General features: G+C 37.0%; 1 protein-coding gene across 2 annotated transcripts in view; it reads right to left on the bottom strand.

The window, feature by feature from the left end:
• The window catches only part of PIK3C2G (phosphatidylinositol-4-phosphate 3-kinase catalytic subunit type 2 gamma), a 317,803-nt gene that overhangs the window by 104,265 nt on the left and 188,525 nt on the right, over window positions 1-25,013 (bottom strand). For both annotated transcript variants that reach the window (XM_042795497.1, XM_032986468.2), the window contains 3 exons: window positions 19,921-20,109; window positions 9,107-9,200; window positions 7,856-7,950 (listed from right to left, as the gene is read on the bottom strand). In XM_042795497.1, the coding sequence (XP_042651431.1) occupies window positions 7,856-7,950; window positions 9,107-9,200; window positions 19,921-20,109 (378 nt within the window). The remainder of the gene's footprint in view (window positions 1-7,855; window positions 7,951-9,106; window positions 9,201-19,920; window positions 20,110-25,013) is intronic.

Here is a 25,013-nt window from a genome sequence, read left to right on the forward strand (position 1 = left end):
CTGCAGACGGCAACATTTCACCAGTGAAACACACCACCAGCTGCTCAGCTGAGAATCACAGGAGATTCTCGATGCTGTTCACTTTCTGACTGAGGATTTCACTCTCCAAAATCATCCCAACTTCTGATTTGGGAAATTTGCACCATCTTTAAATTGCAGCTACTGTTACTATCTATGATTTGGACATTTCAGATTGCTAAGGTTGGTCACTCTTCATATTTTGGCCTAGCTCAATGAATACCTAAGGCAAATTTCAGTGTAAAGGCATAGCTTCATGGATTACTGTCAGTCATCATTTTCCAGCAGTCTTTCACGGTATAAAAAACAAAACAACAAAACAACCCCTCCACATCCATCAAATTCATGACTGAAAATTATCCATTTGAAGTGACAGAACTAGATGAATGTTTTGTCAAAAGCTTTCCTGATTTACTACTCTGGTTTACATCCCCCAGTGTTTCTCCGGGACAAGCAAAGATTCTGTGAGATATCCCTCAGGAAAGATTTTTGAAGGAAGCAACAATAAAATATTTTTAATGGAAAAAGATGAAAGGCACATATGAAAGCCTAGTGTGACATCTGCACAGAGCCCTGCTCTGAATCCTTTTCTCAGCAACACCAACTCTGCTTCCTCAGTCCTCTTCAACCCCACAAGCAGGTCATTATAGTCCATCACATGCCAGCATCAGAGACACAGTAACAGACCACCAAAATGGTCTGCTCCATCCTATCTACAGAGGATTTCCAAAAGACAACACTCACCTTTCGTATTCAGTTACGTTATTGGAGGGGTTATGATAGATATGACTGGAAGCTAGCAGGGAGTTTTCCAGCATTATTGAAAAACTAGATTTGTCAGCTTCAACATTTTTAAATGTAAAAGGAGCCAAACCAAAAATAAATGAGACAAGCAGTTTTTGGAAAAAAAAGGTACTGGAAAACATTTTCCTTAGTGCTACCTTATAAATCATGAAGCAGCTAAAAGAATCAAGGCCTATTGTTGATCTGTTCTTTTTTTTTTTTTTTTAAACTTTATTTTATTTTCATAAATCTTTCACCTTTTTTCGTTTATCTTTTCAACTCTAAGTAAGTTCACTTGTACACAGATATAGTGGCATGTTTTTTCATTACAGTAACATGCACTAATAACTTTGCATTTATAGACTTTTTTATGTTGTACTTGACAATGTTAATCCTCCTCAAATATGATTTTTGGCATGGAATTTCCTCTGTTCCAAAGGGGACACACATAGAGAGTTATCTCCGTGTTCAGTGACTTAACTGCAGCTGAACACTCACCTGCACAAATACAAATAACAATGTGAACAATCATGCTTCACTCCATTCTTACCTTGATATATGATCACAAGCGTTCCTTACCTTTTCCTTTTCATGTTTGCACCCAATTTGGAAAAACACATAGCATTCCTAAACATTCAAGAACACATTCATCCTACTAAGAATCATTAAAATAATTAAAAACAGACACATGCACAACTATGTTATTTATATCCTTTGTCAAGGATACACCAGATTGTATCATATTCACTAAATTGCACAAAGGCATAGGTTTGCTTGCTTTAACAATTTTTAAATGGATTATTTTTTTTAAAAGGGTATTTTTTAACAAAGTGGGAAACTACCTCTCCATATTTAAAATGTTAAAATGCCATCCTTAGGTTCTTTGTCAACCTTTCCCAGTAGTGTTTGCAATTTGATTTTTAATTCTTTGAAATTTATCTTCATTTTCCTTTTAGTTAGAAATTTAAAAGTTTACAATGTTTATCATTTTAGTCAGAATATGTCAATTTATGAAGAGAAATCATAGCATCTGCAACATCCTTACTCTTTGGCAAATAAATGTTATGTGCAAAGTAATTTAAATTAAATGAGCGAACTTAGTTCTAGCAGAACATGTCACATTCTGGGACCCAGAGAACAACTGTCTGATTAAAAGGCCACTAAAATCAATAGAAAGAGTCTCATAAACTGCAAAGAGGCATGGATTCGGACTTCTCTCCTTTGTACATGGAACAGCATAGATAACAATTTTACAAACATACAAATATCCTACTGAAGGGTAGAACAACTACAAATGCGCCTGTAGCTTTACCTGAAAGTGTCATTTCTAGCATGCAAACCAAGCTTCCTGATTACCGCAGTCAATGCCAGTCTGTGCTTTAAGGTACATTTACAAGAGTAAGTAAGAGCCCCATGGAGAACTCCCTGGACCTGGAGATGTAGCAGGGTGAGTTCCCTCTGCAGCACATGGACGGGATCTTTACCACCCACCCCCGGGTTCTGGGTCGCCCTGGTGCCCTGTGCGTTACACCCTGAGGTCACAAGATACGATTCTCTGTGCGTGCGTTGGAGCCAATAGCTTCAGAAATAATATGATGGTTATGTTATAGTCCGCAAACGGTGGAGAGATTAAGAGAGGCTGAAGGTCAGTGTTACCTGCCTCAGGTGGTTCACATGAGCATGCAAGTATGGACAGAGTGTGTCAAAGCTGAGGCATTTTTGCCCATCTTGTCTTTTAGGTGTGGTTCCTGGAGCGAACTATTCCCAAACTGTGTCCCAGTGCTATCTTGGAGGAAGCAGTCCAAAACAGGGACAGGGAGGAAGGCAGCAGTTAAAAATTATGGCAGACCAAAGGTCTAGCACTTGGTCTTGCTCCCCAGTTCTCTTTTATTGAGCAGTATTGACAGACCCAGGGTAGATAGTGCCTCCTTTTATTAATTCCAGTTGTGGTGACAGCTAGTTCATTCCTCTTTATTTAGAGCTAGAAAAAAATTAGTCTAAAAGAGCAAGTTTTTATTAAAATCTAAAATGTGTTCAATTAAATGTAAGATGTGGTATTGTTGTTTAAATGTACCATTTGCCCGCTCAGTCTTTAAATACTAAAAAGTCAAATCCAACAGTTACGTTACTTCTTTGTGCTTCTTCACAACAAAATTTCTTTGTTTCATTTGACACCATCTTTTTCTAAAAATGGAGTCTGAGAAAACTGAAATTCTGTAAGTTAGGAAACAAAATAATTATCTGTCTGTTTTCCAAGGCAATAATCCAAGTCCCACATGGCTAATAATGAAGCACTTAGCACAGTAGATGGTTGAATCATTATCTCACAAATATAATGTTCTAATGGTGTTATTACTCACATAAGTAACTATGAGAAAAAAAGGTCTGCAAATTATTTCATAACTAAGAATTATGAATTCAGAACTGAAATCCCTAGATGTGAATCGACTATATGGTTGAGGTTCTCTGTAGTCCAAAAGACAATGATCCTATCAAGTACTCCGAATTCAGATGAAATTTATAATCACCACTTTGTTGAATGACACATTACCCTCAGAAGGTTTGTAAAATTGAGCAACTCCAGACTTGAACTCAAATACTGATACAGCGTAGCAAAACAACTGATCAAACATATACCGGGACTGGCTATTCACAGGTTTAAAGTTACATATATGATTTAAGTGATCTTTTGCTTCTGATCAGTAAGAAGGACCGAATTAACACAAATCAAAATAGACCTCCTTCTGTATTTACATTAATTTCATTTTAATGGGTTGAGCTTTTCAGCCTGCTCTTCAAAGCTACTTAGGAAGTTCATTAATAATTAGCAGACTTGACAACTGACTGAGGGAGAAAGACACCATAATATGGGAAGAGAAGGAGCTGGAGGATGGCCGCCTGTTTAATGTTCAGATAATTAAGAATGTTGGACAGAAGAATATCTGCTTGATTTACTCCTTCTTTTGAAGTCTCCAAGTAAATTATGGTTACCGTAGACCAGTTTTGACAGTGAAAAATATATTTCCTTTCAGAAAATATGAAGAATTAATCTATTGTTCCAATGCTGGAATGCTGAATGAAACTAAGTGGTAACAATTCCAGAAAACAAAATATTGAGGGATAAACTTCCCAATAGCAGATTATTTAACTGGGGTCTTTTTAAACTTTCATACATTGCTTATGTTCTTCTTGCTTCTTATAGTTCTTCTTTATATAGAAAAAGAAATTAAAATGAAATATTATTTTCTAGCCTTGACATCAACAGTGTAATTCAAATTGTTTTCAGTGTGCTGGATTTTAGTAAGAGTTCCTTTTTAATCTCACATTTTTACTTATCTACAAGATAAGTTGGCTGGAAAAAGAAGATTACTCCCTTTTCTCTTGCTTGTCAGTCAAAATGCAGTTGAGAAATGCTGTAAACTAGAAAAGATCTACAAAGTTTTAGTGACTTCGAAGACAAGCTACAAAAGGACATTTTGCCTTCAGCAAAGATTGCACCTGAGTTTTATTTTCCCTGAGCTAAGCATACCAGACTCCCACGCTCCGCCAGAATTTACAAACACTCGCACTCTTCCATGAGAATGAAACGTGTTTCTTAGCACCACCTTCGAGCAGCTGCCGCAGATGCTGGCGGGAGGACACGGTACCTCTCCCCGCTGCCCGGTCCCGCTGTGGCAGGCCTCCATCTGCGAGACGCGCGCCCGGGCACCCGCTGCCCCAGCCAGGTGTTGCCATTGCGCGCTGCAGCTGCCACCTGCGAAACCAGCTAAAAGCCAAAAACACTCCAGCAAAGTGGGAAACCGGTTGGCAGGTTGCCAGAGGCGGAGGGGTGGATTAAAACTCCGGCACAAAAGCTGACGGAAAAAAAAAAAAAAAAAAAAAAAAAAATCCAAACAAAAAAAACCCGCACATGAAACACGGTAGCAAGGAGATAAACAGAGACTTTCAGCATGCGGAAGGGATGAGGAGCTCAGCGGGTTTCTTTCACCTCAAGCAACATTTCTGCTTTTGCTAGAACCAGTTTAATAACTTCTCACCATAGCTCCAGGGAATGGGAAAACTTGATCCAGCCTTCTGTCTTTACAGGAACACAGATGGGAAAATTCTAGAATCAGAGTGAATTTCTGGAAGATAGTGGGGCAGGGTAAATATTCCCCATGCCCCATGGACATTAGGAACTCTTGAAATAAGACTAAAATGGGATTTAAGTGGTGCACAGGTTCTGTGCTAGCACTGCACGTATAGGCAATTTCAGTTTCCTTGAGAAGGGGAGTGCATTCAAAAGTACCAATGAGCAGTTGAAATACTGATGGATGCAGACAGCCCAAGCTCCACAAGAATTTAGAGAGGGGAAAAGTCACATGTGATAAGAAAAAACCCAAACAAACACAGGGTCTACAATCAATTACCTTTTCAAACTAAATAGCAGAATTAACGGGACAAATCTGCAGCAGATACAAGCAAAGAACAGGCCAAATCCATCTTGATTTCCAACAGCTAAACATGTGTCCCAAGAATAAATATTCTATCTGTTCTGTCCACCCTTGCCAATTACTGTCCAATAATTTTTAAATAAAATCTTCACACAAACTTATCACTGCTTGATGGAAAGGAGTTAACAATTTACTACCTAACATTAATATTAAAAAGGGGATGAGCTGGTACATCATTGTTGTGTAGCTGTTTATCTCTGGTGTACAGGGAAATCAAGTCAACTTTAAATAACTGAGATATTATTATAAACTATATTTGTCATTAAAATAAGCTAGTGTTGACAGTCACCACCATTTCTGGTAACTAGTTTCTAGATTTACAGTAGTGTTGTAAAACATGGAAGCTAAAATCAGTTGACTTTTCCCCCACGGTTCTGGAATCAGATCACCGGTTTTCTGAATTACATTAGACTCTTCTTTTCCAAGTTTTATTTTGGGCTGGTACACTGTGCACAATGTTGTATTATTTAATAGTGGAATGCTAATGTCATTCATTACAACTAAAAATAAACATAATCTTGTTACTAAAGTGTGGTTTTACCAGTCCTGGCTTCTTGATTCCTAATTTGGTAATGAAATAGAAAGCAACACTTGAGAATAAAATGTTACCTAATAGCATTTCTTAGAAGTTATGTGAATGTACATGCACATGTGTTCCCGACATTATTAAATCATTGAACTTCTTTTTAAAATCTCTTTAGAGATAAGTGGAAGAAAACCCCTGATTTTCAATGCTTTTATAAGGGCTGAAATTCAATTTGTGAAGTAAAGAAAAGCCTTTATTAATTAATTAAGGCTTTATCAAGAAAAACGATGACATTACTGTTAAATTTTGTAAATAGAATTTATGACTTGGGAAACTGACTTAGAATACTGGAAAAGGAATGTGAATAATTACATAAATTGAAATGTTAGGTAGGAAACAGTTTACTACTGAAGAATATAGTGCAGCAGAGTAACCAATTAAAAAAAGTGTATAGTGTGATGACTACAAGAACCAAAATTTTAAGACGTGTGCTATTTAAATTCCCAGTTTAGATTGAAATATTTGAATATTTGAAAGGCTAAATAAAGAGGCATCCAGCATGAACAGAGCTACCACCAGTTGAAAGGCGGACAATGCAGTGAACATTGAGAAATATTTTATTTGAAGTGGGTATGTATGTTATATATTAAACTATATATAAATGTATTTTGCCACATGAAATTGTACTGTGCCAGATAAGGATATTATTCAGGATGGAATATCTACTCTATATTACCCAAGATTATAATATTAGACAGCTTGAGCAAAATTTGGGAAAAAAATAGGGATCTACACAGGTCTACGCTGCAAAGTAAAGAGGAAGAAGACCACAGATACATTATCATTTTTCTTCTCAGAGAAGAGAGAAGTTAAAAAACCACAGGCAAACCAATGATGTTCCCACTGTCCACTGAACTCTAGAAATCTTTTCTAGGAAAACTACCAACTCTCTGGACACATTTAAGAACCCTAGACTGGACATTTTATATCCAGTATAACTAAGTTTACTATAAGATAGTATAAATCACCTCAGGCATATTTCAGGTACTGTCAGAAAATGTCTTGCTAAACGTGGTTTCTCTTTATTTGGCAGATATGCTCATTAGGCATGTTATTGCTATCCTACTCATTTCAGTGAAACAAACACATTCATAATTCTGCTTTATCCCCACTAACACTTCCAGAGATCATACAGGTATGAAAGTATGATCTATGCTCTTTCCAACCTCACACTTCATCAATCAAATGATTATATTTCAAGTTGTTGTCCTTCCTTTGCAGGGAGGAAAGCTTTTGCTTTAAGGGGTCTGAACCAGTTGAACTGTAAATGAAAGCTCTGTTCACCCATCATTACTAAACATAAAAAACCCAAAACATTATAGTTTGATTTTCAGATCGCAGGGCAGCTGTTCAGACAGCAGAAAGCCACATTTCTTTTCAGAAAGCCTTCTAGTAACAGCATAGCAAACAGAATAACCACCACATGCAATAATACAATTACAGAGGTCCCTATATTGTAGAGATAGATGGTGAATGGCAGTTACTGCCAGGACTGGTACATCTCCATAATCACGAATAGGAACTATTAGAAACTCTATCATCACAAGTCAGACTGATATGCAAAGGGGGTAAGATATACACTTGGACACACAGGAGAAGCCTGACAGCTTCAACAGAGGTCAGAGAAATCACAGAAGCAGGATCCTTTATAAGTAGGCCAATGCTGTTTGGACCTTGCAAATTTTGAGGAAGGCTATTTTTGGCTCAAACCAGAAAAATGCAGAAAAATACAAATGGTATTACTTAAGTGAACGGAACTTTCCCCGCTCCCTCCCAACGGGGGCAGGATGAAGGCAGAGGTAAGTAGGTCTTTTATACAATTTACCCATACCCAGTACTGAAAGGGGAATAGAGGAGCAAAACCCCTAGATTTTCTGTTGATTTCAAACAAAAAGAGAGTTTGTCAGCAATAGAATCATGGATAAAGTTCACTGTAACAGAAAATGACTACGGTAGTAATGGCAAATTATCTTACCAGTAAAGTTGATGGGCTACTTGGATGCTCTGAAGAGAACGATTCAGTAGGAATTTCACTAGAGGGCTTTCAAGACTCCACTCAAACTTTAGCACCTTAACATATAAATTAATAAGAAGAATCACTTGTATGATGACTTTATTATCTTTCCTTCATAACACAATTAATCAGGAAGGACCCAGTTCTTAGTTTGAAGGAAGCAGTCTGACACATGGAGAATGCCCTAGCAATGTAATGATCAAATAAACTTCAAGACACAAGTGTCTGCCACCATCTGTAAGAGAGGCAGATATCATCCTGATCCTGGCTGTGTTAACATATATGTAAATATGTAGCTTTTCTTCCCCTGATTAAAACTACCAATGTTATATTTACATTTTTATCTAATTACCTGGTTTGTAAAATAAACTTATTTGAGAAACAAAAGCTGTGGAAGGTCACATAAATGCCCTACTGGGTGAATGCTTTAAAACTGTGCAGGTTCCACTGCTTCATGGTATTGGATTACATAAATATATTCAAACATGTATACATATATATCTATCTAGATATGTGTATATATGTGCATGCATTTATACAAATATATATTTTAAAACACACAAAAAAAAAAACCCTGACAAACTCTGAAACATGGAATAGTAAGCAATCCATGTGCACAGTGTTACAAAGTGAGGGGATAAAGCTTTCAAAAGTTCCTCCTTAACTGCATCTCAGGATCTACTCAACCACAAAGTGATTGCTTTGCAAGCAGTGGGCCCATAACTTGTAAAACATAAATTTCCAGTGAAATGCAATGGACATCTATAAAGAGACAATTCTATGCCCTAATTGCCATGATTACTCTGTGCTGACAATGATTTTCCCTGTGTATGTGGTATTAAGAAAACCGTGACTTGTTGCAACACCACTTGCTTCCTTCACTGCCATGAAGCCCTGCCACCACCAGCCCCTGGTTTGGTCATCATAGCAGAATTTCTCTTGTTCAGATGCATTTTTTATTTTTCTTTGTTATTTGAAAATACTTTATTGTATACAGAAAAGTTCAATCAGCATGCCAAAACAACTACATTCTCTTGAGTGGAAAACAGTCTAAACCTCATCCGTGTTGTTAATTCAATCACTGCATCAGCTGACTGGCCTTTCTTATTTATTCCTCTTACAATGTATCAATCAAACAGAAAGAATCAAAAGTATTTAATGAAGTTATTGATCTGGACAGAAGACTCCCTTGGTTATCCATTTCTTTCTTACCTGAACCAGCTGTGGGAGGTATTCTAACAATTCATCATTTGACATATTTTCTATTTGTTGGACTGCTGTTCTGCGAATATCTTGATCTGGAAAACTAGAGCAAAACAAACAGATATCATTAAGAGCTACTGAACCACTGCAACTCTCCTGAGCTCTTACTGATATAAAATGTTAGAAAAACAGGTTTTCTCTCAAAATGGAATAGGAAAAAAAAAATCAATTCATTTGCTTTACTGTAACAAGAGTCAAGAAACACATAGCAGATAGCTTAATTGGATTGACTGTTACTGTGTCATACAGAGAAAAGAACCCCAAACCCTGATCTTCAAATACCTTTTTAAATTTGAACTGTCATGTACTGTAGTTTACTGAAATATGAAGCAAATTATGGACTTTCTCTTGCTGCTCTTACTTACCAGAAATAGGAAATTTCTGTGCCATGGGAACTTTTAACAGTCAATTGAAGACTTCTTTTGTTTTGAGCAACAACACAAAAGCTTGAAATTTCCCGCACAAAAAGGGTTCATTTCAGATAATTTATTTCAATGTCAGCTCTTCTGATTTGTACCATAAGACAATAAAAAATATTTATAAATGGAAGCAATTTTGAGATGGAAAACATGTTTTGTTTTTAATTTTTCTAAAGGAAAATTCAGTAAAAATATCAACACATTCCCCCAGAAAGGCTCAAAGTCAGTGAAGCAGCCATTTCTGAATGAAAAATATGTAAGCATTCAGCAAAAGCCGTATTCTCAACAAATTCTGGCTGAAACCATAGTGGCTGTAGCCTAATACAGATTTTGTGAAGGAGCTATAACTGTAAAAAGTATAAAAGAGAAAAACATGGTATACCAGCAATGTTAAAAAATGGGAAAGAAGACTGGATAATATAGCCAGTCAAAACATTTTTCTTTAAAAAAGTGAAAGAATGAAATTTTGATGTAACCTGTTGGATCAAAACTGACTCTTAACAGAACATTTTCTCTCTGAAAGACAAAAATACAAAAAGTATACAGTGTTTAATTTAATATTTGAAGGCTGGAGAATAATCTTTTGAGGATTTATTTTGAAAAAAAATTTCCACCTTTTCAGGTGTTGCATTTACAACAGGAATCGTGATACATGGAGAATTTCATGTACACTGACATTGACTAACTTGATTCACAGTTAGCTGTTCTGCTACTGTCCCACTTTCACAAGAAATGGAACAGATGTGCTCTTCAGTGTACATCTGCTATGTGGTGTCACCCTTAACTGTCTGTCAGTACTTGAAGCTTGTCCATTGACATCCCGAGAATCTTTTCTGTCTTGAAGCAAACTGGAAATGTTCATACAGACCTTTTAGTCACCAGAGCTTCAAGAGTGGTCATCTTTGCCAAAGGGGCAAAAATGTCTTCAAACAGTACCACAGTCAACTAGATATTACTCAAAAGAGCTGCTGGGCTTTGACCTAGTTCTCTGAGGGAAGTACCTGCTCCACAAAAAAGCAATGAATCCCTCCCCCCTGAACTGATACAGCTATTAGGCTCATTTGAAAATCTCTGATTTGGCAGTCTAGGTATACATAAAAACAATGACTAAAGGACACAGATTATCCTGTTAATTCACCCTGGAGAAAGTCCTTTGAAATCAGAACTGTCATGTATGACAGAAGGTGTCATGGGGAAACCAGTATTACCGCTTTATGAACTCAACACAAAAACAGATTGCTCTCTTCCCAGCTTCCCATCCAGCACCTTTTGCCAACAATATAGCCACTAGAAAAATAAATCAGAAGTGAAACACAGGAGACAGTATCACATTTGCAGCAATGATTCCTCGTTGCTATCAAGAGAGAAAGAGAAGAAATTGTAAAGGTAAGTGCGCAGACGTATAAACTTGAGCTTCTAAGTTCAATAAAATAAGCTGAAGCAAAACAACATGTACACTTTGATCATTGAATTAACTACAGGCCATCAAATAAAAATGTGGATATTTTGAAAAAAAAAGGCCAACAGTTGGATTTACTTGATTGAAAGGCCTGGCTTTCTGTGCTGCAATCAGCTGCCACCTGTAGCACTTTTAAACCCCCTTTTAATAATGGGTCTCAGGTCTGATTTTATTACTTTGTTTGTCTGTTATGGTACATATTTGATGATTTTTTAATACAGTTTATAATTGTTTGTACAATGCTGAGAGGGCCTTGATGGCAAGAGAGTGAATACATTATAAATAAATTATCATGATAGCCCCATATTAGCCTATTTTGCAAGGATTTTTTTTATTATTTATTCCGGGCAACCTATTAGGAATATGAAGTTGTTACTTTAACATTCACATGGATATTTAGAACAAAACATATCTGAAGGAGAAGTGCATATTAAAAAAAAAAATAATCCCTTTCATATCATCTTATCTTCTAATTATGCAATTGCTCTAAAGGCCTGTGTGTCAAGCATGTGCAGATAATATGGAAATTAGTCTTTTCCCTTCCCTTCTCACCTAGTTCAACAGGTTACTGAACAGTGAAATACGCTCTATACAGGCACCAAGTCAAGCAGAAAAATGTTATTACTTAGTTACTGCTTGTCCTTACTAGCAGCCAGCATTTGAATTTATGCAATGTTATGATGAAAGAAACTCCTATATTTTTTCCAGCTAAACAAAGAACAATAAAATTATTTGAATCCCAACCTTTCCAGAATATTCAACAGCTAACATTTGATTTGTTTAGAATTAATTTGCTTTAAGTCAAAACTGGGGCTATATCTGAATTAGCAAAAGTATCTCTAGGAGATGTGATTAGAATAATGATGAGCTCAAATGCATGGGCACTGTGGTGAAAAATCTACAGGTTAGTTTGCTTCAGGAAGCATGTCTCTTGTCATTCTTCTTGAAGGAAATTTTGGTAATTTGTTGGTCTTGGTTACTAAACTCTTTCCTTCAGCTTGAGGCTGAGTTGAATCTTCTGAAAGAATTGGCAGTTAACACGTTCGTTTAACTACCTGACAGTTTATTAAGCCCCAGATGTAATATCCACTGCTTTCTTGAATTTCAGTGTTGGTCAGGGCCACAGGTACAATAAAAAATATTTAACTCTATTTGTTTTACCCCTTACATTTGTATCTGAGCGAACATTTAACATCTCAGAAGCACTAGAACTACAGCATATGCTTATGAATTCAACTAGTATTAGGTGGTGCTTATGGTATTCATGCTTACATACAGTAGTTTATGTGCTAAAAGCCAGTAACAGGGTAAGGTCTAAAAGCAAATTTGAGTAAAAAATTCTACCCTTCACATGCCTGGAAACTATGCCATCTTGTAGTCTGGTAATTAATTAGACCTAGAGGGTTTTTTCCAGTGAATAATCTTTCAAACTTTTGAGTGTTGCATCAAATCAGATTTTAGTAATCCATAAATTAGTCTTGATTAGAGGACACTATTGATTTTTTGGTTCTGTGACTCAATGCAAGAGAAATCACTTTAGGCCTAAGAAAAACAGCTTCATAGTTCAGCTATTAGAGGACAGTTGGTTTCCAGGGCTTGCTATAATGAATATGTAATTATTTACACATACGGAAAACTCTGGAAGCAGAGAAGTGAGACAACTGTATCACAACGAATTCAATATTCCAGTCTTTAAGGGTACTCTCCTAAGAGAGAGAAGCTCATCTGTATCAGAGCTCATCCATATCAGATTAATTTTCAAAGGATTTGAACCACAGATTATCAGGTTCCTGACATGTGGCCTCTAATAATGGCTTCAGAGAGGCAGGAGATTCAGGCACTCCTCTTCCCTAGCTGTTTTATGGTTGTCACCACATCCTCTGAGAATTTATCTAGAAAAAAAAGCAACTTAAAGATTTTTTTTTTTAACAATGCTCATATGACTCCTTCCTTTCACAGTTTCAAAATGGTAATTTGCATCCAGGTTTCCAATTACTTCTAGCAGTATTTTTTTTTTCCCCTCGACAAACAATCTATTGGTCAATAAATAATTAAGTGAATAGAACTACGTTGTTCCTCATTTATTTGCCTGACTGCATTGTAACATATTGTTGCTTTCTTCTTTTGGCCAATTTTATTTGTTCTCTCCTCAAGTAATAAGTACACCACAACAGAGACTGTAACTTCTTACAAGTTTGTTCCAGGTTGACACACTCAGAGACATTTCTGCAGTATTAACAGTATGTAATGATTGTTGTTGAGTCTAGTTCCTAGCAATAGGTCAAACTATGCAGGACTTCAAATTTCCCCTTCACAGCTCATCTTGCAATGTGGATTCTCCTTAAGTTATAAAACTGGTTTTCTTTTATATTTAACCTCAACACCCCTTTTTCTGTTTAGTTCTTCCCTCCCTGCATGATGCCAACATCTAACAGGCACCCATTTTATAACTTCTGTCTAAGTAGCTGTAGGCTATTAGGTCTCCCTTGAGACTTTAAGATGGTTTCTGTAAAAGTTGAATTTTGAGCTGGATGAGAATAGATTACAATTTGCTTTAGAAGTAAGAATAATTTACAGTCTTTGATTCTTTTCATATAGATAGCCAGCAGGGAGCTATTTGTCTAGCTGTACCTTTCAGCTAAATCAGATTCAAACAACAAACTAAGTGCTGGTGAGGTATCCTCTGGATTTGTGAAATTCTCTTGAGATTTTAGCATCTGCCAGTGGTGACTTGATTGTTAATGAGAAATAGATGTGCATTTCATTTTTAACAGTTTTATTATCCTAATTTTATTGCACTGTCTCAAATAACCCTATGCTGGAAGATAATTGTCAGGTAAACAGAACTGTACATTCACTACATTTTCTAGCATGTGAGGATCTCTGTAGAGAACAGCATGGCCTTTCAGGAGCCATCTTTTAAATTAGAGGCTTATAACATGCCACATATTTCTGCAATTCCCTTCACATTTTATGTTCTGTTGCATTTTCAAAAAAGAAAGACCAGTCCCATGAAATGCATGTTATTAAGTCTGGTAGAAACAAGGAAGGCTGAGCTATCAAACCTACTAGAATGAAGATACCAAATGAAAACAAAAAACCTCCTCTAAGTAGTAACGGCTATCATGTCACTGATGGGTGTAACTGGGCCAGCAGAGAAAGAATGGAAGAACTGTTTAAAAGAATAGACAGATAAGTTTTGGCTGGCAGTTTACATACTTTAGAAGTAATTAGACATGGAGAATAAAATAATGATTAATGAATTCCTTTAGTTTTAGCACACAGATAACCTTAGCAGGGCTTATTTGCTTTCCGTTGGTGATTTTTTTCAGTCCTTTGAAGGCTTCTAAAAAAAACCACTGTGTGACTGTATGAAGATTAGAAAATGGCAAGGACTGAAAACAAGTACAGAAAGATAACAAATACTATCAGTACAAAGGACAGTGGATTTTCAAACTTTTCTGTTGAAAAAGAGTAATATATTCACTCTTCACTGTGGTAAGACATGTGAACCCTCCCCATCCCCACACACTGCAATGCTCATGGTCAGATACACTAGCTGTTGCTTCAGCTGGTTGACTGGCAGATGGATCTGTAGAATTTACTCACTGAAAATACACTTTAAGTAATGCTTACCTAGAATTTCTACAAGAAATTCTTACTAAAACAACTAGTAATAAATTTAAGATGTCATAGAGACCATACGATGAACCATATCCTGGGAAAGAAATTAACAAAAAGCAGTTTTCCATTTGAAACCTGTATGATCTAGGAGGTTCTTCCCACCCCAGAGACAAACTTTGTTTTCTGTTACATTAAAACAAAAGAAAGAACACTGAAAACTTGATTATTTACAGATTTAGCCTCCTGATTAGATTGCACTTTTATGTACAGAAAGCATGCCATATCCTACTTAGTTGTCCATTGTTAGTTTTCCTACTATGATGTCTGTTATAGTATCTTCATATTTATTGCCAAGAATAAATATGGTTAAAGGCAGTGGGGAAAAAAAAAAAAAAAAAGTAATCAATCATATTCTGATGCTTAAAATGAAGACTTGTCTGTTCCTAACAATGCATACATCCTAGATATCACTAAATTTTATATACATTATGGCGAAGCAGTTTTAAAGTTTTATCAGTAGTGCATTCTGTAGAAAGTATCAAATTAATTATAGACTGTTGCTTTGTTCTTATCTTATTTCTTTGCATAAGACCTTGTTTGCTCTCCACATTGATATACAACTACAGATATTTAAACCACGTAAGATGAAAACAGGCAAGATATGTTCTAGCTGTATCTGTTTGATAAATACTCTGTTGGGCATTCCATCATGGACTCTCAAGGAACAGTTTAAGTTCTGCTTTTATTAAAACAATGACAATCTGATTCAAAAATTCTAAATCAATTTGGCATTCAAAGGTGTAAGAATGAAGTCTGGCTTCCAGCGATCACATTTTATTATAATTATTAGAAAGTGCATCTTGCATATATTAGTATATATCCTAACCTCTGAAACTCAATAGCTACTCTGCTGCATAACATGAAAATCAACAATAATTCTTGGTGAATCAAAGGCTGAGGGATGCTATAACCAAGAGGGCATCTTCTCTGGTCAAGGAGAGGTAGGAGTAGTTTTATCTTCACCTTCTTTGTCTGTTCCATACAGGGAATTAAGTAAGGTAGTGCAAAACCCCTTTGATACTTTAATGTCTGATCTCAAAATCCTGTGATTTGGCGCATGGTTTTAAAGGAATATGCTTTCCTGTGCACTTGCTCTGACAGAGTTAGAATTTAGCAGGAAGTTTCTAGGAAAAATTGTTAAGCCTACCATGGAGGCTATGTCTTCACCTTCATTGTCTACATCAAAAAGTTCTCTTTTCAGAATGGCTGCAGCCATGCACAATGCTGGAAAATTACATACCACCTTCTTTGGTGGCTATTTTCTGATTCTAGCTCTATTTCCAGATTCTTAGCCATGATAACCCACAGGGACGCAAGTGTACTCTGGATGTGCCAGAAAAAAAAAACATTCTGCTATTTGGGTTAATGAATATATTTGGGTTTTCATTTTTGAGAATTTGAATAGCAAGATAACCTAAGTACAGCTGTTCTATACATACACAAAACAATGGCATGTTAGCAACACATCATAATTGATGGAATTTCTAACTTTGCCTTTGGTTTCTTTCTGTCATCAAGAAAATTCTCTGAATAAACAAGTACACTGGAGTCATTTCCCTGGCTAGTATGCCATGCAGTGTAGATACAGTTATAGAAAGCTCTAACTTCACTAAAGTCTGGCTTTTTACCAAACTCAACAAGTGAAGTCAATGGTAAAATTCACAGGGCACCAAAAAGCAGTATCGAGTAGGAGGGATCAGCTCTATAACTCGCCTTAGGGAAAATTTTGTTTTTCAGGCAATGGCTTATAATCATCCTTCCCTGAAATTAGAGGTAAAACTAAGAGTGTAAAATCTTATTCTACACTTCCCCCTGCCATCCTCTCTGTCCCATATTTATTGATTAAAAAATCATTCATTGTTTTTTAAATTGTTTTTTTAAGCTTTGGCTTCTGAGACTTTAAGAATCAATGCACTTGCTGCAAGTACTGGATGCAGGGTTGCTGCTGAATTTATCTGTGAAATGTACCATGATTTTGTTTCCAATTTATGAACGTTCTTCCTTTCCACTGCATAAATGAGTATGTTATCATTTGGCTGCCTTGAGATATGCCTGCAAAGTGGAAGAGCATAAGCAAGAGAGACATGCTCAAAGAACAAGAAACATCTATTAAATTGCACATTTAACTGTGTAGTGAACAAAACAATGTAGAAGTTTCAGAAAGCTGCAAAGAGCATTCTAAGATGTGCAGTAACAGAGCTTGATCTGATGGGCCATGATACCTCTCCTTAAACTCTGTGATGCTGTTTTCTAACTCAGGCAGTGAGGAAGTGCCTCCAATGATCTTCATTTCTTTATCCTTGCAAATGCGAGCTTGAGTTTAATCATCAGGATGGATGCTGCTGTTTTGCTCTGAGAAGGACAATTGAAAGTCCTCAGTCCAAGGCTTGCAAAAGTGACTAGTGTTTTTGAGTATCCTCTCTAAACTGTATGTAGAGTAAGCACATGCCTGCAGGAGAAATTCAGGTTCTCTTTAAGACAGTGCAAACTGAAGTTCCAGCAAAGGAAGCATCCAAAAATCAGAGTGATTGGAAACTCTTGGTCTCTTTTACGGTACTGCTAACAATGTGGAAAACTATGTTACATAGAAATGATACAACATAGAGCTGAACTGTGAAGTTGCTTAGTAGGGGATGTCCTGGAAGCTGAATGTTTATGTGGAATCAATTTTTATTTGGAAAAAATCACAAAACAATAGTGCAAGATGTCTCTTAAACCAGAAAATTATGTTTTAGGAAGTCTTTGAGCTGCAGATTACTGGAAGTTGGGAGAGTAGAAGAGTGCCATTATGTTTGGCTCATTCTCATTGTCTCCCTTAGGGATCTGTTGTTGGTCACCATTGGAGACAGGATGCACTAGACTGACTTTTGGGCTGATTTAGTGCAGCTGTTCCTGCATTCTTTCCTTATGTTAACAATACATGGAGACAAAGATCAGCTCTAATTTATTTTACTTACCTATGATTTGATACTGATGGTAACATAAGTCCTTAAAATAGACATGAATATATAAAGAACATTTATTTTATATTCTGCTCATGTTTTATATGAACTTGGATCTTTCAGCTGTGTCTCAGCAATCACAAGAAATCAGAGAGCTGTTTTGTGGATGATAGAAGTGAAGAACTGAGTTGATGAATTGTCAGTGCCAAACATAATACAGGACAGAGTTGAATGAACCTTCAAAAACAGCTCAGTTACAGAGCCTACAATCCAGAGTCAGTGAAGGTAATGGTGAAGGAAAGTTGGATCCTATCCAGTTTTACTTTACTTTTCAGAATTATTAAAATCTGAGAAAAAGAGAACCAAGAGAAGAAACTTCAGAAATCCATTTATATGGAAAGTACTCCCTCTCCTTCAACCCACTCTCAATTTGCATATACGTGTCTCTAAGCAGTCAAATCATGCGACCTAGACATCTCTGAAATTAGACATCTCTAAGGAAATGTAATCCCTCTGTTTCTGAAGGTTAGCTTCCCAGTTGATGCAACTACAAAATACTGTGGATATGTGAAAGACAGATTTTTTTTTTTTTTAAAGAGGATTTGTACTGTGATCCAGAACTTCTTTCTGTAGTGTTAGCATGAATTAAAAAAAAAAAAAAAAAAAAAAAGGATTGATATTATCTTTTGTGAGAAACAAGCTAAAGGGACAAACTAGCTAAGAGCCTGATCAGAAGTACTTGTTCTTTGGCACGACTGGAGGTGCCAGCCACTCCCAGCGGTGGCACCAGGAGAGACAAACTGATGACATCTTCCCATCTTTTCATGCCAGAAATCTTTGTGATAGCCAGAAGGAACAGTGTGTACACTGCATCCACTACACACTGAGCAGCTCTGTGACAGGCTGAGTCATATCAAATATCCTGTGAAGCACCTGGCAGGACTGATATTCCGCACCACACCCTGGTGCACAGTCGCATCTTCAAAGAACAATCAAGCTCTTCATTTGCAGAAATGCCACCCATACACAGAAACAAAATTTAAGAACAGGTCTGATCTGAAAGCCTGGCATGCTCTGACAAACCATCTCAAAATGTCTTCCTGCTTTGGGGTGTGGAAGACAACATACTGCCCATACACTCCTTTCTACATGGTTCTTTTATAAATTAGAAATAGATTCTAATAATTTAATAATGGTAAATAAGATAAAGATAATACACTCCAGAACCTGATCTTTCAGGATCTTCGCTTCCATCATTCCCACTAAATGTAAAAAAGACATGTGAAACTGTTAGTAGTTCAGATATAAACCTAAGACACAGGTGTTCTTAGGAAGTTGCATCCAGAGGGAAATAACAGCCAATAGTCAGTTTTATATTATTAAAAAACTACTTTTTAATAATGTTGAGGTGAGTGTATAGCCTTTTCTCAAGTAAAGCTTTAGATGAGGTATTTTTTTTAAAAGGTACTACATGAAACTGAGATTGCAAAGGTGGTGCAGCTTGCACTTATCCAGACAAGCAAGGGCTTGTTAAACCAAATTTGCTCCACCATTTCATCTGCACATTTTATGTTTTCACAGGTAGGTCACTTAACACAAAATACCTCCCAAGCTTTTGGAGGAAGTGTAACTGCTGAGACTGATTCTGTCTCCTAACATCTGCTATTACCTCACAGGTAAGACTACTGCCAGCACCAAGAAAGACTTCCGACAAACAATCAGCTCCCAGTGTAAGAAGAGGGGGTGGAACATAAAGCATCACAACAGAATTTATTCAAATTGTGGGGAACTGACTTCAAAGTTTCATCCTATCTACTTCAGAAAGATAGGTTACAGGTGAGACTGTACATATTTACATGGTATCATAATCTAGAAGCGTATTTCAGTCTTCCTTATCTCCCACTAGTCACTTCATGTCTATACAGTAGTTTGACGATATGAAGTGCTATGTAAGCGCTAACTATTTGACTGATCGCCTGTTACCAGAAACTGACTGAATCCGCTACAGAGAATGAAATACTCTTTTCATTATCCTGAGAAATAAAAAACCTTCTCAGTGAAGAATGTGGGGCCGGCACATTCAACTCAAGGTCATCACAAGAGTTGCAACTGTATTTCGCTTTGACACAGGGACAGAACCAAAAGCACAGTCAGTGAACCAAAGCATGATACTGTGCTGAGCAAACTGAAGTGCTGAATTAATCAGCACGTGATCATTCTGTTTATTGTTATTTTCCTACTTGGTTAATTTTCCTTTACCTGAAAGTCAGAAGCCCAAGTGCCTCCAGAGGGTCAGAAAATCTCCATCTCCTCAACACAGCATACATTTCTGATATGGTTGTTCGATCCCAACTGGGTGCACTGCCCAGTACCAGAGGAAGGGAGCAATTTTGATCATTGCAATAGTAACGATAAAACCATAAGATTCTTCTCTGTTGCTCCGAGAGTCTGGAAGAGAAGATTAGAAATTCAGTTTGGAATTAAAACCACCTGAAGCTTTCTGTAGCAACAAACTTTATTGTACAGAGGGGCCAAGTCATACAGTACACTGCTTTTTGGCCAAGTACACTTTTTCCTTGGGGTAGGATATAATTTTCTGCAGACCAGCTTTTATAGGAAAAGTGGTACTTATACTCTGGATCTGTCAGCCTTGGGTCATATAAAAATGAAGTGTCAAAAGACACACATACATGGTTATTTCACTTCCCAAGCACTCTCATTTTTCTTCTCCACTGTCTCTGTTGTTGGTGTTGTTTGCACTGAGTTTTTCTGACAGAGACAAAGAAGGTGCAGTTATCACCAGATAAATTGTTGTTACATCCATCTGCTACATATCGTCTCTAACTACCATAACAACTACACACACACCACTGGTAGACATAGGTTTCATTCCTGCCCTTGCTTTGACTGTTTAATGCAGGTGTGTCTACTGTTAGTGTATTTGCATTTAAAGTAGGGATTAGGCACATCCATGCACATATACAAGAACATGAGCATGCACACACAATGTGATTATCCCTGGCACTGGTATGAGTTTGGAAAAGGGAAGGAAAGCTCCCAGCAACTTCTACACCTGTTCTCAAGGCCTAACACATCATGCTTCACTGTACTCACTTACAAAAGTAGATGCAATACCAAATTCCTCATAAAGATATTAGATATTTAAATGGCATGTTGATAAAATGTTCAGTCAATCAACACCATATTTCACCACAGTGAGAAATGCCTCCGAATAATTTTTGCTATATGTCCTCTGATATGTCCTCTGATTTGTCAGATGTCTTTGACTCATACATATTAAATCCTAGGTTCTGATGCCATCAGAAAACAGAAAAATAAATTCCCCATGAGAGAGAAGCTCAGGCCATTTCCTTAATTTGATATCAGAGCCTTCAAAAGCAAGCTTTGAGAGGGCAAACTGATCTCCAGTTCACACAAATCACTACTGAAACCAAGTGGAACATCGGTTTTCTTGGACATACTTGACCAGATTGGTGATCCATCTACTTAACATAAAGTAACCGTGACTTTAAACAGATCTAGATATTTCAGAGCAAGGTGTGTGAAAACTTGTAGAAGGCAGTAAGTAAATAGCTCTTTCCAGTCAAGTGTTTCATTACTCAGATGTGTTAGCAGGGTTTTAAATCCAAGTGTTTACATTCTTTACAAGGTCTTCTTCCTTCTATTTGCAATGTTTCAGGACATTCTTATCTAAAAAACTATCTTAGCCCCACTCTAACTGTCAAGACTGTGGCTTTCACAACTCACAGCAGTGAGTTCCTTTAGCTCCGTATGCACTAGAGATCCTTCCTTCTTCGCAATTTTGAATTGACAAGCATTTAGGAACAAAGAGTGGTGGTACAAAGATGGACATGTTTTTTGTGGTCACAAGAGTGAATGTTTATTTCTTTCCTTTAGGAAAGTAAGCTCATAAATGTGTGCAGAAGATGAACCTAACTGTGACAGAAATTCTGTCATGACTTTCAGTAGTCATTTCAAGGAAAGTATCATTTTAGTAACTATTTCAAGAAATAGCTTCAGAATTCACAGCATGTCAGTTGTGACAATAGATAGATGTCTTTGTGTTTGCATGAAGAATTCACACACAGAAAAAGAGATAAAGGAAGACCTAAGAGTTTATTGCTTGTCTGGTAATCTTATGCATTCGATGGTATCCAGCAGGACAGTTCAGCTAAAGGACCCCTTTTATATGTTGACTTTAAACAGAGATTTAAGCTTTCAAACAGCATCCTCCAAACTAGACGATCTGTTGTTCAGATTAAAGCAGCTAAAGCCTCTACTGAGCTTGAAAAGGGAGATAAGAAATCAGGCCTTGTATCAGGGTTTCTAAATAACAGATTTATCTGTCTGACTTTACTCCAGAGGAAATGCCATTTTCTCTTTCCATGTTTTAAAGATCAGAGATGAAATTAAAGGTTGAGTGGGGTGGTTTGTTTTTAGGTTTTAAGTGTTTCAGCTGTAAAAAAACTTTACATACACATGTAATAGCGCATTTAAGATAGATGATAAAAGTATTTTGCATACATATAGCATCTGAAGATTGTTATGCTAATAAGGACATTTCTTTGCCTCAATAGGGATAAGATGCTAATAAACACTCTTTATTGATAAAAACACAGTTTATGTTTTATTAGGTAGAGTTATATCTAAATTTCCCTTCATATGACAGCTATATTAACACATATAGCCTTTTACTCAACACAAATAAAAATAAAATATCTTAAAACCTAAATAATTCAGTAGTTTTCAGTTTTAATGTTTTCAATAATCCCTTTAGCTAAATGAAGAAAACAGCTTCTGTGAAAGCTTAGTTAGCTGGTCTTAATTATCACTTTTTTTGTGGTGGTGGGGAAATGGCAAAAATGAGTTTAAATGCTTCTGAGCTGTTCTTGTTGTTCATGTTCAGTATTAAAGCAGAAAAAAACAAAAGGCAAAAAGAGGAAAGAGCAGCAAAGTTTGCAAATGCAAATTTCTGTCCCCCAGCACTGATGATAACCTGCAGAAATGAGAACTTGCAAGTTTCTCTCCTGTGGACAGACTAGCAAAGTGTGAAGCATCACCGCACTTTTTTAGACCTGTTCCAATAGTCATCCAACTGGAAATAGCTTTTCTAATCACAATTCACAGCAACAACACTCTTGTGATCTGGTAGGCAAGCTAGATTCTTACCAGCTAAATGGTAAAAAGGAAAAGAAAAAGGGAAGCTGAAAGAGAGGAAAAAGTGAGGTAGAAGGAAAACAACGAATGAAAGGAAGAAAGATGGAAGAAACAGAACTGTCATCTTCCTGGCTTCAAACCATTCTCTGATCCTTACACTGGGAGCCACTGAGCACAAGCAGGCTGAATCAAGTTTGAAGAGCAGCCATTATCTCAGGTGGCTAGTTTTCTGGGGTTTGTATTTCAAACACAGTAATCCTAAAATGAATCAAAGGCGTACATCTGAAATGTTTTCAGAAGTCAGCCAAAGCAGCTGGAAGTAACTAATGAATTCTCTTGGTTCCCCTTCTCTTGCCTGGTTTGGTGATGACACCAAAGATGACACAGCAGCACACAGTGAGTGTACGGCTGTGAGGAGCTCAAGAGCCATATGGTGAAGTTAATTTCATTCAGTCCCAGTGATCCCTTCACTAGGCAACATCCAAGAAATGTTGGCCATGGGGACCAGTGATCTGAGCCAGTTATCAGAGAGACAGGGGTCCAAGGGTCAGCTACTGGGAAGACTGTATGTCTGGACCAGCTACTGGAGAAACCCATGCCTGTGTAACAGGAAGAGGCCCAAGCACCAGCAACCAAATCTGAGTGTGGTTGTGAACCTGGGGGGCAGCAGCTGGGGAGGAGGGAGAGGTGGGGCCAGCCACTGGGTAGACTGTCTGAGCACAACTACTGGAGCAATCAATATTTTGATACTATATATAAAAAAAATATATGTGTAAGTATGCGTACATATTCCATCTGTAGACTTTGATCTTGATCAGTCAGAGAGAAGGAGCAGAATCAGGCTGTCTGTGCTGTCCGTTTTGTGGCAGTGTTGCATGCTTCTGTATGTGCTGGTAAGGTACTGCTTTCTGCCTGTGTTGATTTGTTGATATTCCTACCAGGAATACACAGTCCATCTCTCTAATGACTGAACATGGGGACAGGGAACCACAACAGCCTTGGATTCATAACACTACTGGATTCAACAGCCAATAAACAAGGACAACAATGTAGCTGTCTGCTTTTAACCATTGTTTCTTCTTTTTTTTACCATAGGGCTAAGAACAGTTTCTGTCCATTCACCTATTCCTTCTGCTTTCATTAGAATGAACGCAAAGATACACACAGCCTGAGAAAGGTTTCTTAGTCTTCTAACCACAGACACCCATTTATTTAAAAATCATATTTGAGGCTTGTAAGCCTGAGGCATCATCATAGAGACACATTACCACTAAAAAGCTATCTAGATTCCTCTCTTTTTCTCGACATCAAAAAAAAAAAAAATAGAAAGAAGGAAGAGATCTTCAGATATGGTAATAATTTGTTTGTATACCACTATGTTGTTACAAATGTTTTTAATGAAAATCTATCATGACTGAGGAAGGTAAAAAGAATTCCTCTGATACAGATACAACAAAAATTACAGGCTGACAGACTCCTCCTGATTAGAATGTACTTAAAGATGGAATTCCTCCATTCGAACCGCAAACATGTTATCACCTTGATGTTTCACTTGGTAGACCAGCTTTGTTCATAAGATAGGATAACAACAAATTGTGGAAAAAATCAGGACTACCACTCTCCTTCTTCCAAGAACATGTTAGTGAACTTACATACTCCAACCTTAACTCCAGCTTTCACTCCAAACTGGTGACTTTCAGTGGTCTCTTCCCTTCATATTCCCACAGAACCCAAAATTGTTGTATTAGGGATAATATAGGGTCTAACCTTGCCAGGTCTTTTTAACACCTCTTTATGATCCTGTTACCCATGAATTTGCATATAGCCTTCATGAATCTGATGATATTGTCTACCTCCACAGCTTTGTGACGGCGGATTTTAAGAGCTCACCACTGATTGTCTTGGGAAGTACTTTCTTCCATTTGTTGACAATTAATCACCTACTTGTTTCATTGAATGTCCCTAATTTGAATATTGTGGGATTTGATGATGCATTCACCTTGTCCACCACCACCATGGTTTTACAAAAATTAATCATATATACATACATACACACACACATTTCCTCTAGTCTTCTCTCCAAACTTAGGAGTTCCAGCCTTTTTAGCTTCTCTTAGTCAAGCAGTTGCTTAAACTCTTTAAACATTTCTGTTGCCTTTCTCTGTACATTTTCC

Source organism: Tyto alba, unplaced genomic scaffold (assembly GCF_018691265.1).
Source record: "Tyto alba isolate M040663 unplaced genomic scaffold, T.alba_DEE_v4.0 Super-Scaffold_21, whole genome shotgun sequence".
In the NCBI taxonomy this organism is placed as follows: domain Eukaryota; kingdom Metazoa; phylum Chordata; class Aves; order Strigiformes; family Tytonidae; genus Tyto; species Tyto alba.